The following is a 15,644-nucleotide window of genomic DNA, read 5'->3' on the forward strand; positions in this document are numbered from 1 at the left end:
GGAGAAGGCTACTCAGCAAAGCTTTTCAAAAGTTCCTAAAACCAGCTACCACCCCTTTACTCTTCCTTCAAGGAGTGGAAGCCCCTCTTGTTTCCCAAATGAAACACGACAACCCTGCCACTTCTCCCTTTACTTCCACCACTAAGCATCTTCCCTGGTATAGGACACACTAAGCAAAACTACCCTCTAGAAGACTCCAGAGGAAGAGGCTTTAGACCAGCAGGCCGTGCTCTGAGCTCATCTGTAGGATGGCTTCCCTGGCCCAGTCAGTCAGCACCGGGAATGCCAAGAAAGCAGAGAATGGCTTACACTTCCTCCGCATTTGCCTCCTAATCTCTTCCTCTCGCCATGGGGACAGGGAACTGTTTTTATGTCAGCATGCCAGCAGGACCCGTGGACTCAAGCACCGACTCCTCAGGGGCACCCACAGACCTCTCCCAGCCCGACAGCCTCCCTGCCTGGCAGGCAGAGCCTCCGCCCCAGCTGCAGGGAGGCAGTGGAGACCAAAGGCGCCCCAGCCGCTCTCCGCCAAGCCTGGGCCTCAGGGATGTGGGCATAATCTTCCGAACCATCGAGCAACTCACCTGCAAACTCAACAGGCTCAAGGTGAGGGAAACCAAGGCAGCAGGGTAAGCAGCCTGTGGCCAGTCATGAGCCTGGCCTGGTACAAAGTTCCTGAAGGGACATGGACCAGAGGTCTGTGTCCATGGGAGCCCGAGATCTCGGCCTGGCCCGTGGCGCAGTCTCAGACACAGCCCCTTCCCCAGTGGCCTTGGGAACAGGACTTAAGCAGACATTCCCCTGTGCTCTTCTAGGACATGGAGTTAGCCCACAGAGAGCTGCTCAAGTCCCTCGGGGGAGAGTCCTCTGGTGGCAACACGCCTGTGTGCAGTTTCCACACGGACACGGCTAGATGGACAGACAGCTCCTTGTCACCTCCAGTGAAGGAACTCCTGTCCTCTGACTCCAGGGACAACCACGAACTGGGACCCTGCCCTGAGGACAGTGAGTGAAGCTGATTTCCTTTTTGTACCAGCCCTGGGGAGGAGGCCTCCCCATTAATGAGGAAATGCTGTCACACAGTGTGAGGAGAAAGAAAGGGGTCCTGAGGGGGCAGTTTCATTTCCCCTTTGTGCAGTTAATTCCCCAGCTCTCATGAGCTTGAGGACTTTCCAGGCAAAGCATAAGAGAGAGGGTCATCTCGGAGGCCAGTTCCTCACGTCATCACTGCATCCTCCACAGGCACCAGCATCTCCCTGGAAGACAGCGCAGCAGATGCAGCCACATCCCCAGGACTGTAACGGTCCATACCATCAAATCCTCTGCATCACCACTCCTCTGCTAGGGACTGGCCCAGAGCAGGGCACAGGGTAGGGACACGCAGGACCTCCTGTGGTAGAGGCAGTTGAGGAGACGGATCTACCGAGGGAGATCCGCATATTGCTTGGGAGTCCAGTTACAGTGTCTTTTCCCCTGCCTTCAGCCCAGCCCTCCAAGGCCTCAGGTCTCCTGTGCATGCTGACTGCCTCTGAAAGGCACCCCTTGTCCCACATAAGTGTGTCCATGGGTATGCGTGGGTACCCTCAGACATGCAAGTGAAAGAGGGAGACTTCTGTGTACATGCACTTTCTTCTTCTCCCTTCTCCACAGGACCCCACGGCTGAGGGGCTGCCTCCACCTCTCCTCTCTGTTACTTGGTTTCCTATAAATATCTATGTATTGTATGTGCATCTTTGCTATTGTAAATAACTGACCTTTTTTTGTTCCTGTTTCTGGAGTGCTGGAGGCAGCCACAGAAGCCACTGCTAAAGGAAGAGGAGGTTCACTTGCTTCTCCTAGTTAACACCCAGCTCCAGGGTCAAGGCCTGAAGGGTGAGCCAGCTGGGAGTGTCCCAGTCCCCTCTGGGCCCAGCTAGCGTGGGAACCTGGTCTCTGCAGCTCGGAACGAAGCTAGTCCCTCCCCGCTAGGACTTCTCATAATCAGGGGAATTTCGTACCCCACCTGTGTCCACCTTGTCCCTAAAAAACCAGTGCATCAGGTACGGAGCTAAAAATTGAGCGCCAGGATGTAGGGGTTTGAATGCTGGAGTTCCTCCATTCACCTGGGACCGTCCCCAGAGGCCATTGCAACACTGGCCCGTCACCATGTCCACTGCACTCCCCCACTGACTAATAGAATATACACACTGTGCTAGGTGTATATATACATATACATAAATATATATATATAATATATAAAATATAGATATGGAAATGACTGTTTTGCTGTTAAGATAATGTATACTCTTATTTTCTTCCTTTCATGGTTAAGGTTTTTTGTTTGTTTTTGTTTTTTAAGAAAAGTTAAATATTCTTCAACTGCAGTGGTGTGTGTGTGACTCTTGGAACTGCTGTGATAAAAGATACGTGGTTGTTTCCCCCGAGACTGGTTAAAATTGGATAGAGGGACAGAATGAAGTGCCTCCTCACTCCTGGCATCCAGTCCCTAGACCCAGGTCTTGCCATATTCTCTCCCATAGCTCCAGATCTGTGCTCAATGAGCTAGTTTGGCAAACTAAGCTATACAGCCCCATGGCCAAAACATGAAAATACACTTAATCCACTTAATTTCAAAATGTACACATCCATATACATAGGAGCACTGGACCCAGAGTCATGAGACCTCAAGAGCTGCCTTCAGTGAGCTTCGGGACTTGAAAGGCAAGCGTGAAGGGGAGGGTCATCTCGAAGGCCTGGCCAGTTCCTCACTATCATCAGCTCTCTGCATCCTCCTACAGGCCCCGACACCCCCAACAACCCTGGAAGCCAGCACTGACAGGCATAGCCACCTCCTCAGGACAACCACCCAAACCTCCACTATCTCTGTCTTCACTGTAGGACGTAGAGACAAATTCTCTTTCAGCCATAAACCAATATTCTCCCTCCTAAACCTAGCATAATGCTAGGTGCTGACCTCATGAGTTTATGGTCTAGTTGGGCATGAGAATTCATACACAGGTCATTGAGGATAGTGTAAGAATGGGGGCTATAAAGGTTCACTTTACTTTAGAAGGACTCGAGCAGGAGTAACTGGAGAACCTAAGGGGACTAATCTTCACTGGCACCTGTAATGTGCTCAGTGTTGGGAATCCAAAGAGCTGATCAGGTTTTCTAGCAGAAGCTCAGCCAGCTGCCAAGGGGCTAAGCAGAAGCCCAGGTGGTCAGAGGCTGAGAGGCCTGGGAGAATCACTGAGCCTCTCCAAGAGAGGCTCTCCTTGACAGCAGGTCTCTGTCAAGGCAACAGAATGAAGGGATATGGACCAGGCTAAATCTGCCCAGAGCTGAAGAAGGAACACTTCTCTGGAAACTCCCTATAAAATGGATATCAGCTCCGCAGAAGCCAGCGCAGTGCCTTGGGCCTTACCATTAAGTCCTCTCATGGGAGGCCACACTAATGGACCCCCAGCTCCCCTGGACCCACATTGTGGGTGTCTGTCCCTGGTTTCAGATTGCAGATATCTGCAGGTACATGTCCTCTAGGAAACAGAACAGAGTGACTCTGGCCTGGGCAGGCAAGAACTATGCCAGGAGATAGGAGAACGAGGGCCCAGCATCACTGTGAAGTGATTCAGCCATTTCTGGCCATGTACATGAACAGACTCAGAGTCCAAATGTTCCGAGTAGTTCTAGAACAAAGTTTTTCAGACAACCTCAAGGCAAAAAGGACAGCAATGGACTTTATTAATGGACTTGGTTAATGACCCGAAGGAGGTCTGTCCACACGTAGACTGGAGATGCTTCTGTGGCCCGGAGTCTGGGGGGAGAATGTGGGAGGGGCTAGGTGGAGGAAGCCATGGCCTCCTCCTCTCTGGGTTTGGCCTTGCTGATGGGGTCCCTTGGCAGCATCAGCTCCTGGATCACAGTGTACACAGGACATTGCAGGGAGAAGCAGTTTTTCTGAAGGAGGAAAAGGACAGCTGATGACTGACCAAAGGGATGGGAATGAGTCTGGGAGAAAAAAATGTCCTGGAACAGAATGGGTTAGGGGCTGGGAGTGTGGACAAAAGGCAGAGGGAGTGTGACTGCTAATCTGGCAGTAAAACAGGTGGAGGTTATGTTATGATATAAAGGACTAGGGAAACTACAGACCTGCCTTGGAAATAAGAGGCACAGAAGCAACAGCAGGACAGTGATGGGCACTCACCTCCAGAGACAGCGACAACAGCCCCACAGGGCCCTTGGATGCACTCCTGAGCTTGGAGAACTGTGCCTGGTACTGCACCGCAGTGAGGAAGCCCTCCAGCCCCACCTCAGTGATGCGGTTTCCTGGTCGAAGGAGCAACAAGGTGCCTATTACACCATCACCCCCACAGGACACCCTCGACAACCTCTCCACAACCAGCTCCCAGCCTAACACTAACTCCTGACCGGCCCTTCACCCTAATACTCCACTTCTCTGTCTCCTCCTTTGTCTGACTTCCCTTGGCCTTTTTATTTTCCCACCCCCATTTATCTCTCTCATTCTTCTCATTCCTTTCAAATTGCCTGCCTCAAGGCCTGACTTCCTCTCACCCCAAAGCCCCGGGGCAAAAGGATCTCTCCAACACTGATGCCCAATCGTGGGAGAACAGGGTTAGCTTTGGAGTCAGAGTGGGAGTACCCATAAGGCAGTATGCCGCGAGCTGCCTTATGGCTGGTTGGCAGAGGTGGTGGGCATACATACGGAGGAGGTTGAGGTGCAAAAGGACCTTGTTCCCAGGCATGAAAACTTTCCCGTCTCGGTGTTCCACAGGCTCCAAGAGAGGGTTGACCATCTCAGTCACTTCAGCAACCAGCTGCTAAAGCAGAATACTAATTGCAGCAAAGGAGAGGGGAGCTGGTCAACAGGCTATTCATTCATTCAACACACGTTTTGAGGGCCGACTATAGTCCAGGCTTTGTCCTAGGTGCTGGGGACACAAAAATAAATATGCCCATACCCTTAAGAAGCAACTGGGGGTGGGGGGAAGAAAGTGAAACGGTAATACGTGACAAGTGGCAAAGGTAAGTTTAGGATACTAGAGGTAGCTAGCCTAGATGCTGAAGTTTGAATATGTGGTGAAGATGAGACGAAAGGTGTTCCAAGCAAAGGAAACAAGTGGTCAAAGGCCTGAAAGGATACAATGCATTACAGTTTTCCTGTTTCCTAAGGGCTAGAGCACCAAGGGCAATGGTTGGAGGGTGAGAAACAGCTGCCTGGATCAAGATGAGAGAATGTGTGGCAGTGTTACCCCCATTCTGCCCCTGACCATCCTCTTTTGTAAGATACTGTCTGGGGTACCAGAGAGGACTTCTAAAAAGGGAGCAGCAGTCCCTGTCTAGGGCAAAGGAGGTCTCCTGATGGAGAGAGAGCCCCTCTGCAGCAGCTGACCCCACTAATAGCTGGAGAGCTGGCCATCCAGAAAGCAAGGAACAAACTGGTCCGACTTGAAAGGGAAAGGGAGGATCCAGGGCAAGGGGAGAGGGGTTGAAGGGGGCTCCATGGGGTGGGGCAGCACCATGACTGAAGCAGCCTGCTCTCCTGGGAGCTGCTGACGGGCACTGTTCCCTGGGCAGCTATACCAGCGAATGGTGTAGGTGGTGGTGATAAGCCAGTGGCCTTCTGGGAAGCAAACTGAATTGAGGTAGGATCAAAAGTGTGAGCTCCTAATAAGCAAAGGAAAAGAGGGGCCTCCTCAAGCCTGAAGGGGAGACGGGAGATGGAAGTCCATCTTCCCCCAGCAAGCCCAGGTTGGGATGGGGGTGTAACAGATGGAGCTGGAGTGGAAGACAAAACATGAGGTGGCTGCTGCCACAGTACAGGACTGTAGATGACATTGCAGAAGGAGCTATCCCAGGGACATGCTCCCCCCACCCCGCCCTCCCCCCCACCCCCTACAGTCTACCTCTGACTCCAGGAGGGTGCTGCGTTTCTCTTTGCTCCCAGTCTTGGGCCCTTTTCCCTTGGTTGGCTTCTGCTCAGGGATGGTTACCTCTGGATCAGGAAGAAGAGGCAGTATGCACAGTGCAGACCTCTGATACCACCCAAGTTCCCCAGAAAAGGACTGGACTAGGAAGGCAACTCTTCAAACTGGGTTTGGGTGCAACAGAAACAGCTGGAGGGAGCCCCCATCTAAATGGAGGAGATCTGAGGGCAGGGCCGCTGGGGTCTAGCCCAGAGAAACAAGTGTGGAGTGTAGTGGTTAGGATGTGGGTCCAGGTGGGGCTTTCCACATCACCTCCCAAGAAAAGGAAACAGACTCAGAGAGGGACATGCCCAGAAGACTAGCTCACCCCTCCTGCATCCTAAGCTGTGCTCCTTTCTCTGAACCAATAAGGTGCTGCAGAAGGGTACTAGCACTTACTCCCCTTGCTTGCCTTTGTGAGGTCTTCCTTCTTCAGGGTTCCTTGTGTGGGTGACTGCCCAGACCCTGACTTCTCCTCTTTCTTTACCACTTCCTGTGGAGGATATAAGACAAACTAAAGTCCTTCCTCACTGGGGGTGGGGAGCTGGTTGGAAAGAGGCTAGTGTTAGTACCCTGGGCCTGAAGTGGGCCTTTAAAGGCCTCCTTCCCTCCCCTTCTCAACCTGTGCACCGTGGAAGACCCCTCCCTGCTCCTCTCAAGAATGACCAAGGCTCTCTTGCCCACGGGGCACACCTACCCCTGGCTTCTCCTTTTTCTTGCCCTTTGAGGTCTTCACTATCTGCATCTTGTCTGTCTTGTCCACCAACACCATACTGCTGGCCCCTAGCATTAGATTCTTCTCACGGTCTGTTCTGGAGTCCCCATGTCGAGAGGAGGAAGGCTGTGCTCACAAATGGGAGGAAATGGAGGCAGAAGTCAGTGCCTCTTCCCCAGAGCGGAGTGAGGGGAAGCCTTATGCCTGGGTGGTAGTCTGACCGGCACCCCCCCCCCCCCCCCCCCCCCCCCCCCCCCGCCATCTGCCTGCCTAAATGCTAAAGTAATCTGTTTGGGACTTCCAGCGAGGGCAGGGGGTGCTGTTAGGAAGAAACTCAGAAGGACCTGGGGCTGAGCAGGAGGGTGGTAGGAGTGAGGACTCAGACTCTCAAACCGTCCCCAGCGCATTTCCTGCATTGGCTCATTTAATCCTCTCAACAACTCTCTGAATAACATGCCTAGGTCACAAGCTGTTATGTTACAAGGGATTTCATGGCCTGACAGGCTAACTCTCCTTTCTTAGCCAATACATTCCACTGTCCATGGAGGGGTTCGGCAATGAGAGCCCAAACTTTTGCTAGGCCTGTGAGAAGTTGGACAGCAGGACAGTCACGACAGAAGAGGGACTGGGACATGACCAGCTTACTGAGAAACAGCCCCGTAGAAGGGGCTGGGGGTGCTGCTCACCGACCGCAGGCGCTCCTGGGTCCCCTTTTCCAGCAGGAGGCGCCGGCGCTCCACCACCTCGGTGTGCGTCAGTTCGAAGGGCCGCAGGACCTGGGCCAGGCGGCACCACACCGTCAGGCGCCTGCGGCCGGGTCCACCCACCCAGCCCGCCCCGTCGGCACACTCACCTCAGCCAGCTTCAGGGCGCCTTTGTCCTGGATTCGGTTGTGGGCCAGGGACAGCCAGAGCAGGGAGCGGTTCAGCCGGAGGCCCTGGGGGATGGGGGGACGTGAGCTTGCGGACCCAGGCGTCTGGGCTCTGAGTCCCTCCCCGCTACGCACGTACATCGGCGATGTAGCCCGCGCCCTCGTCCCCGATGTGGTTGAAGGCCAGGTTGAGCGAGACCAGGGTCCGGTTGCAGCTGTGCAGCGTGGATAGAGCCTGGCCCAGGAGCTGTGCGCCATGGTCATCGATGCTGTTGTTCCGCAGAGACAAGTGAGCGATCCTGCGCAGCAGGAGAGGAGTAGGAGTCACGGGAAACATCTGGACCTGGGCGTGCACTGGAATCTCAGGGAGCTTGGGGCCATGAGGGCCATCAGGTCTGAGGTTAGTTGAGCAGGAATGGAGGGTGCCTAGGGAGGCGCTAAAGGAGCAAGGAAGGGTGAGGACTAGGGTTGATTTGGAATGGGGCAGGCCCAGAGGAGGGGTGGGGGAAAGGGTCTCACGTGCTGTCCAGTGCCAACAGCTTGTGATATGACTGCTCCTGCAGTGGGTTCCCCTCCAGAGACAACTTCCTAAGGGTAGGGTTGATCTGAGAACCAGGTAGCACCACTGAGGCCAAGTGAAGAAAGGTGACAGAGAGGAAGTATGGGGCTCTAAGAAGCAACTTGGAAACAGAGTCAAAGGATGGATCTCAATATAGGAAATTATATGGGAATTTATAATTATATGAGAACTAAGTTATATTTAATTCTCCAGACTAAAAGTCCAGAAGTGTGGCCATGTGAAAGGATCACTTCCCAGAATTAGTGACCTGTGGTAAGGTGGCCTCTAGAATGACCCCAAGACTAGTATTTATGCCCTTGTGTAATCCCCTCCCCTTAGTGTGGCTAGACCTAGTGACACATCTGATGAATGGAATATGGCAAAAGTGATGTCACTTTCAAGTTTAGCTTACAAAAAACTGTGGCTTCAATCTTGGGTGCTCTCTGGCACTCTGGGTCACCATGAGCTGCCATGTGGTTGAGGGCAGACTGCCTGTGGAGGAGCTCACATATGGACACGTGAGCTTGGAAGCAAATGCTCCAAACCCAGCTGAGTCCCAGCCAACAGCTCTCCTGCAACTTCACCAGCACCCTGAGCCAGAAGCACCCACTAACTTACATCCAGATTGTTTGTTTTAAGCCAACAGTGCTGAGAGAACAGAGGTTTTTCCAAGTCACAACAAAAATTAAACCAATGGCTAGAAATTTCTCTATTTAAACATTTTCTTGGCCCTGAGCAGGTTAGCTCAGTTGGTTAAGAGCATTGTCCCAAAACAACAAGGTTGTAGGTTCAATCCCTAGTCAGGGTACACACAGCAAGCAACCAATGAATGTATGACTGAGTGGAACAACAAAGGAAAGGAATGCTTCCCTTCCCCTCCCCTCTCTCTACCTTCCTCTCTGTCTCTAGGGGAAAAAAAATTTAAATGAAGCCCTGGTCAGATAGCTGGTGAGTTGGCGCATCCTCCCAGAGCACGGAGGTTGCCGGTCTGATTCCCAGGTCAGAGCACATCCAAGAGCCAGGAGCAGATGGATATTCTTGTCTTTCTCCCTAACTCTCTCAAAAAATATTTTTTTCTCCCATGATTTATCATCACTGCTCAACATTTCAGGTTGGCTCATTATTTTTAAAATGTTGATCTAACTTATTTTTTACATATTAAAATAAATTCTATAGCTATTTTTCTGCTGGCTAAATTGTGTCTAATTCCCAAGAGAATAAAATAATGTGTTTCATGGTATTCAATACAAAGAGCGCTGAGGATCTCCAGATGAAGAAGACACAATTCCTGCCCACAAGAAGCATCCATCCCATCCATGGGAGGAAGACAGGCAAGCCAGTGCGGAGGACTGAGGGTGTGTTCTGTGAAGCAAGAGAAGTCAAGGGTGCTGGGGAGCCTCCAGAAGGAGTGGCAAATCAGCTTCGTCCTTTATATGGCAAACCACCCTGTAACTCTGCTTTACACCTTGCTCCTGCTCCCTCCTTTCCCAATTCCCTGTCTGACCCTTTCCTATTACTCCTTCAAGGCTCAGCTCCACATCACCTCCTCCAAGCAGCCTTCCATATCACCCTGCCCCACAACCATGAAGTAGCACTACTTCTCTGCTCCCAATCCCTCTCCCCACGAACCACTCTTCTGCCACCACAATCCCCACCCTGCCCTGCAGTGTTTGTTCCTAAATTCTCCGTCCTTCAGTGGACTACCAGATCCTGGAGGATGAAAACCAGACCCTAGTAGAGTGTCATGCCCCAGACACTGGCAACAAGGGGAAAACCTCCAGGGTGAGAGTGGGACAGGACTGGTGGAGAGGAAAGGGGCCGAGGCCTCAAAGGTTAGGCACTGGTGTAGGCCAAAAAGGGACTCTGCTTCTTGTCCGATGGGAGTTTCAAAACCCAGCAGACACTGCCTGACCAGGCGGTGGCACAGTGGATAGAGCGTCGGACTGGGATGCAGAGGACCCAGGTTCGAGACCCCAAGGTCGCCAGCTTGAGCGCAGGCTCATCCAGTTTGAGCAAAAAGCTCACCAGCTTGGACCCAAGGTTGCTGGGCTCGAAAGGGGTTTGCTCGGTCTGCTGAAGGTCCGCAGTCAAGGTACATATGAGAAAGCAATCAATGAACAACTAAAGTGTCGCAACGTGCAACAAAAAACTAATGATTGATGCTTCTCATCTCTCTCGGTTCCTGTCTGTCTGTCCCTGTCTATCCCTCTCTCTGACTCACTCTCTGTCTCTGTAAAAAAAAAAAATAAACAAATAAGAAAAATTAAAAAACAAAAAAGAAACCCCAGCAGACACCAACTGCACCCTGTTTCCACAGGGACGCCAGCCCAGGCCCATTGGAGCTGGGACTTGCCACTCCCCTCTCCAACTGCTCCCTCTGACCACCCACCCAGCCTGGCAACAAGGCACTGGGGGCCTCCCCGCTTGCCTGATCCTTCCCCTCTGCTGACCTGAGTGTGGATGAGCACAGAGGTAGAATGGCGATGAACGTGGCCAGCGTCTTATCAGTCAGTCCCACCTTCCACAAGCTGTTGGTGGAAGGCACAGGAGCCCAGTTGAAGCATCACCTCCTTCCCCACACCATCTCTATCCTTCCAGCTGCAGCCTTCCACATCCCCCCATCTCCCCAGGAACTTCCCAGTCCCTTCAATTCTCTCTGTCTCCGAACCATCCATCAACACTAGCCCTTTCCCCCCACCATGTCCCCTCACTTGATAGCCTGCAGCTGGCTGAGGGGAGGCAGACATTTAGAGAAGAAGCCCAGGATCCGCTCCTCAACCTTCCAGCCTGCGGAAGGGAGAGGATGAAGGTGCCCTCAGGCCTCCAGGAGGGCTGGCAGAGGGGAGGGGGTGGGGTGCGGGGGAGGGGAGGGGCCCACCGCGAATGTAGATTTCCTTCACCATCTTGTCTTCGGGCTCCAGCTCCACCTGGATTGTCGGCCGGAAGAACACGTATTTGCTCTCCACGCTGTTAAGGCTGCAGGAACCCGACAGCCGCTGATCGTCTAACAGGCAGGGGTGCAAGGAGACGGTGAGGAAGGAGGCCAGCCCACGCGGGCCCGACGGCTCCCACGCAGGCAGCGGGACTGGGGGGCTTGGAAGTGTGGGCGACGCTGGCAGGGCTGCGGCTGCTAAAGCCAGGCCAGGGTCTGCCCGGTATGAGGGGGAAGACAAACGACTCCCCGACCTTCCCACCCTCTCTGAAGCCACCCTGACTTACACCCACCCTGCCCTGCGCCCCGCCATTTGGTCCTCCGTGAGATGGGAGGCCGGGGATGAAGGAGGTGGTCCTGGCAGGCACCCTGGGGCTCCACTGGCACTCACCTGGGGTGGGCTTTTCTGACAAAGAGGCAGACGAGACAAACGTTGGGTGCGGGCGGGGCCGGGTGACAACTTTGGGGAAGTCCGTGTAGCCCGACCGGATGCAGAGTTCTGCGAAGTCCGTCTCGAGGACTCCAGTGCACTGGTACTCCTCTGTGGGGCACCGCAGGCTGAAGCCCAGAGGCTGGCCTCAGGGTGAGTACCCCCCCCCATGATTTTTTTTTTTTTTTTAGATTTTATTTATTGATTTTAGAGAGGGGTGGGAGAGTGAGAAGCAGTTGTTTCTCCAGGCAAGCCTGGGGATTCAACCCGGTGATCTCAGCATCCCAGGTCCACGCTTTATCTACTGCACCACCATGGTCAGCTGGCGCCCCTCTGACATGGACAGACTTACCAATATTTTAAAATGTGAGATGCGTTGTGCAGACACATACTAAAACCGGGGAAATCAAGACCTGGGAGAAAGGACTACAGGGAGTGGAAGGTGCTGGCTCCCCCACCCACTCCATCAGTCAAGACCGCCCCACTGGCCCTCAACCCCTAGGGGGCCTCTGCCTTCCACGGGGTGTCCCCAGCCCAGCCTTCTTTCTTGTCCCTCCCTTGCTGGGGCTGCCCAGGGTCACAGGAAGAAAGAAGCCCCAGGCCTGATGTGAGCAAAAGAAGGAACAACCCAGAAGTACCTCTTCCCTCCCACCCCCAACCCTGAGGTCCAGCAGAGCAGCAACTTTTATTTATCAGACATTTATACAGACTTAGTCCTGTCCCGCACTGTTCAGGATCTTTAGAAATATTAAATTTTGGCATTGTATGAATTCAGACAGGTGTCCATCGCATCCCACTACCCAAACCTGAGGTGCTGAGTCCCCAGAGACCCTGCTTTTTCCTGGTCCCCCGTGGACATCCAGAAAGAAGTGGTTCTTGGAGATGGAAAGAGTGTCCCTGGTGAATGGAAGAACCTGGAGGCAAAGGGTTGGCTTGGTGCCAGCCTGCTCATCAGAGCTCCCAGTGAGCTGAAGCCCTGACAGCAATACCACCCAAGACGCAGGCAGGCGGCAGGGGCTGTGCCCAGAGAGAACCGCAGCTAACAGCAGGAGCTTGCCTGAGGGTATGCCCAGCGAGTGTGGGGGCAGGTGCAGTACGGTTAGGGGTTCCTGCAGAAAAGGGGTGAGGCACATGTTCCTTCTGTGCCCAGACATTGGGGGACACAAACACACAAGAAACATTAGCTGATGGACAAGACAGATGAGAGGAGGCACAAGGGGTCTGGGGTACTCGTCCCGCTGACTGCTGCACACACTTGCTTTCTTGGGCTGTTTCCTTAGCCCTTCCTTGCTTCATTCACTCCACCTTTTTCTACAACAGAGATTCTCAAACTATGAATCACCAGAAAAGCCTGTAAAAGTTTCTTGGGCCCCATCTGCAGAGATTCTGATTCCATAGGCTGGGTGGGGTCCATTAATTTGCATTTCTAACAAGCTCGTGGATGCTGCCCAAGCTGCTGGTTCAAGCACAGCACCTTGAGAACCGCTGCTCTGGAAGAGCACTGCCCAGCAGAACTTACTGTACTGCTGGGAATGTCCTATGTGTATGACCTAGCGGAAAGTGCAGCACTCGGGGCTAGCACCCTCTGTCCTCCACTCCTCCACGCCTTCCCCAGGCTCACCAAAGACCTGGCCTCATAGTGTCTTGAGACATAGAAGCTACCAGATGGGATTTCCTCTATATCTATAAACCTTTGTATACCTGCCATCACTCTACCTCATTTAAGTTCCACATCTGCCCTAACCACGGCTCACAGTGGCATCTGCTAAAGCCACCATGGCCTCTGTATCACCCTTTCGAGGGTCCCTGTGCGGCCATCATTCCCACTCTCTCCTACTTCTCTGCCTGAGGCTGAACAGGCTCCCTGCCAGTTCTGCCTACTCTGAGATCTCTAATACTGGGTCCTGGGCCCTCTCCTCTTCTCTGATTGTATTCCCTCCCTCCCTGGGGGAATCACTTTGATTCCCAGGGCTTCAATACATCAAAACATCTGCAGTTCCCAAAGTCACATCTGCAGCCCTGACCTCTCTTCAGCACTCTAGACCCAAGTGTCCAGCTGATCCGCTGACGTCATCCCTTAGGTTCTCCCTCACACCCTCTTCCTCTGGGATTTCCCATCTCCATGAATGGCATCTCAATCCACCCAGTACCCAGTCCAGAAACCTGGGAATCATTCTTGCTATGTTCCTCATTCTCCACCTTATCTAGTACTTATTACACCAACTGTTATTACTTCTACCTCCAAAGTATTTCTCCATGGAGTCTATCGAACTCATTCTCCCTCATGCCCTATTCCAACTACCACTGTCCTTCATCTGGACTGTTGAAATATCTCATAACCCATCTTCCTGCCTCCATTCTCTCCTACTTCATTTTCTGAGAGTGATGTGTGTGTGTGTTTAATGTAATTGGGTTCTGTCTTGTATCTCCTGGAAAATTCTCTCTCTCCAACTCTCATATTTCCCTCCCCTCACCCACTAGCACTGATGAAGAGATGGCACTTGACTAAGATCTGACAACTTTTTTCCAGCTTGTTTTACGGGGAGCCCAGGGACAGCAAGTTTCTGTTCCTCTCTGATGGTAAAGCTGGTGGCTATGAATCAAGAAGCCTTCCAATAAATTTCCCTTTTTAGATAATTAGTTTGGATTGGGGTTCTATCACTTGCAACACAGAGCCACACTCCTACTTACATTTTTCTTGTGGTTTTCTGTTCCCAGAAAATGTAAATTCCATGCATGTAGGACTGTGCCTATCTCATTCTCTCTGGCCAAAGAGCAGGCACTTTCTGCCTGACTGGTGGTGCAGTGGATAGAGTATCAACCCCGGATGCTGAGGACCCTGGTTTGAAACCCTGAGGTCATCAGCTTGAGCACAGGCTTGCAAGCTTGAGCATGGGGTCCTTGGTTTGAGCGCAGGACCATCGACACGGTCCCAAGGTCGCTGGCTTGAGCAAGGGGTCACTGGCTTGACTTAACCCCGCCATCCACCCACCCACAGTCAAAGGACATGAGAAGCAATCAATGAACAACTAAAAGTGAAGCAACTATGAGATGATGCTTCTTATCCCCCTCTCTTCCTCTCTCCCTAATCAATTACTACTTAAAATAATAAATTAAAAAAAAAAAAAAGACCAGGCACCTTCTGGTAGCCCACCCCCCTGTGTGTCCTCCCATCATTCCCTGGTCTTTCTTTTCTCATATATTTTATCATGTATTGTTGTATTTGTCAGCATCCTAAAACAGAATGTGCGTTCTTTGAGATCAAGTCAGTTCAAACATCTGCCCAGCTGATTCAGGAACTGTAATGTGAGTCAAACTGGGATTTATATCCCAAAATAGAGTAGAGAACTCGGCATACAGTGGGTGCACAATGTACGCTTATTGAGTGAACAAACTAATTTGCAGTTTACAACACTTTTTCACCCTCAGCTCCATCATCCCTCACCTCACTAAAGCAGGGCAGGACTCACATTTCCACGCTACAGAGAAGAAACGTGCCCAAGGCCACATACCCAATAATGGCTACTACTTATAACACTCGTGCCATGTGCCAGAAGCTAGCTATAGTCACACACTGAACTTGAACAGGTGGAGCTCTTTCCATACAGCCCTTCTTTGCACCGGAAATTCTATTATTATTTGCTGGCTATTCTGTCTTACCCACCAGAGCGTCTTTCTGCACGTCCAGTTCAGTGTCTGGCACAACGACAGCGCTCCATCCAACCTGGCTAGCCCGAGCCGCGAGGGCTGGTGGCGGCACAGGGAGCCTCAGCCTCCAGGCCCCGAGGCCTGATCCCTCAACCCCGCCGCCAGCGTACCAAGGTCTTTGGGCTCCTCCTCGCCCACCGGCGGCAGGACGGACGCCGGCTTCTCCTTGGCCCCGCGATCCCCCTTCTTGGTCATTGTGCCTGACGACTTCTGGGTTCCGGGACGCGGGCCTCTGGATGAGGCTCCCGGTGTGCTCGCCTCACCAGACATGTCAGTGCGGTCCGCAGCAATTAGGGGACCCTCACGGGGGCGAGGAGGCTGGACGAGTAGTAGTAATTCTGCAGGCAGTGACCGAATCAGGGGTCTCTACTCCGCGTTCACCAGCCTGCTGTGTCCACAGTGGCGTCGCTTTCGCGTCCCTCTCCACGCCAACCGCGCCAGCTGGGCGGGCTCGCGGAAAGGGGGC

General features: G+C 52.8%; 2 protein-coding genes across 13 annotated transcripts in view; one reads left to right on the forward strand and one right to left on the reverse strand.

Annotated features, from left to right (window-relative positions):
* Window positions 1-1,724, forward strand: part of ARHGEF11 (Rho guanine nucleotide exchange factor 11) — a 125,502-nt gene extending 123,778 nt beyond the window's left edge. For all 11 annotated transcript variants that reach the window (XM_066362126.1, XM_066362134.1, XM_066362130.1 and 8 more), the window contains 3 exons: window positions 359-606; window positions 816-1,005; window positions 1,243-1,724. In XM_066362126.1, coding sequence (XP_066218223.1) covers window positions 359-606; window positions 816-1,005; window positions 1,243-1,301 — 497 coding nt within the window. In that variant the 3' untranslated portion in view covers window positions 1,302-1,724. The remainder of the gene's footprint in view (window positions 1-358; window positions 607-815; window positions 1,006-1,242) is intronic.
* Window positions 1,725-3,718: 1,994 nt separating this feature from the next.
* Window positions 3,719-15,568, reverse strand: LRRC71 (leucine rich repeat containing 71). Of its 2 annotated transcripts, none has more exons than XM_066366097.1 (15): window positions 15,289-15,568; window positions 11,432-11,581; window positions 10,987-11,112; window positions 10,820-10,895; window positions 10,559-10,636; window positions 8,069-8,137; window positions 7,689-7,848; window positions 7,532-7,615; window positions 7,365-7,454; window positions 6,661-6,804; window positions 6,363-6,456; window positions 5,904-5,992; window positions 4,703-4,814; window positions 4,184-4,305; window positions 3,719-3,936 (listed from the first exon to the last, which is right to left on the reverse strand). In XM_066366097.1, the coding sequence occupies exons 1-15, from the start codon at window positions 15,446-15,448 to the stop codon at window positions 3,817-3,819; spliced, it is 1,674 nt and encodes a 557-aa protein (XP_066222194.1). In that variant the 5' UTR covers window positions 15,449-15,568; the 3' UTR covers window positions 3,719-3,816. The 2 variants fall into 2 exon arrangements, with proteins under 2 accessions (XP_066222194.1, XP_066222193.1); XM_066366096.1 differs by having other exon boundaries at window positions 4,703-4,817.
* Window positions 15,569-15,644: the final 76 nt, after the last annotated feature.

This window comes from Saccopteryx leptura, chromosome 2 (genome assembly GCF_036850995.1).
Source record: "Saccopteryx leptura isolate mSacLep1 chromosome 2, mSacLep1_pri_phased_curated, whole genome shotgun sequence".
In the NCBI taxonomy this organism is placed as follows: Eukaryota; Metazoa; Chordata; class Mammalia; order Chiroptera; family Emballonuridae; genus Saccopteryx; species Saccopteryx leptura.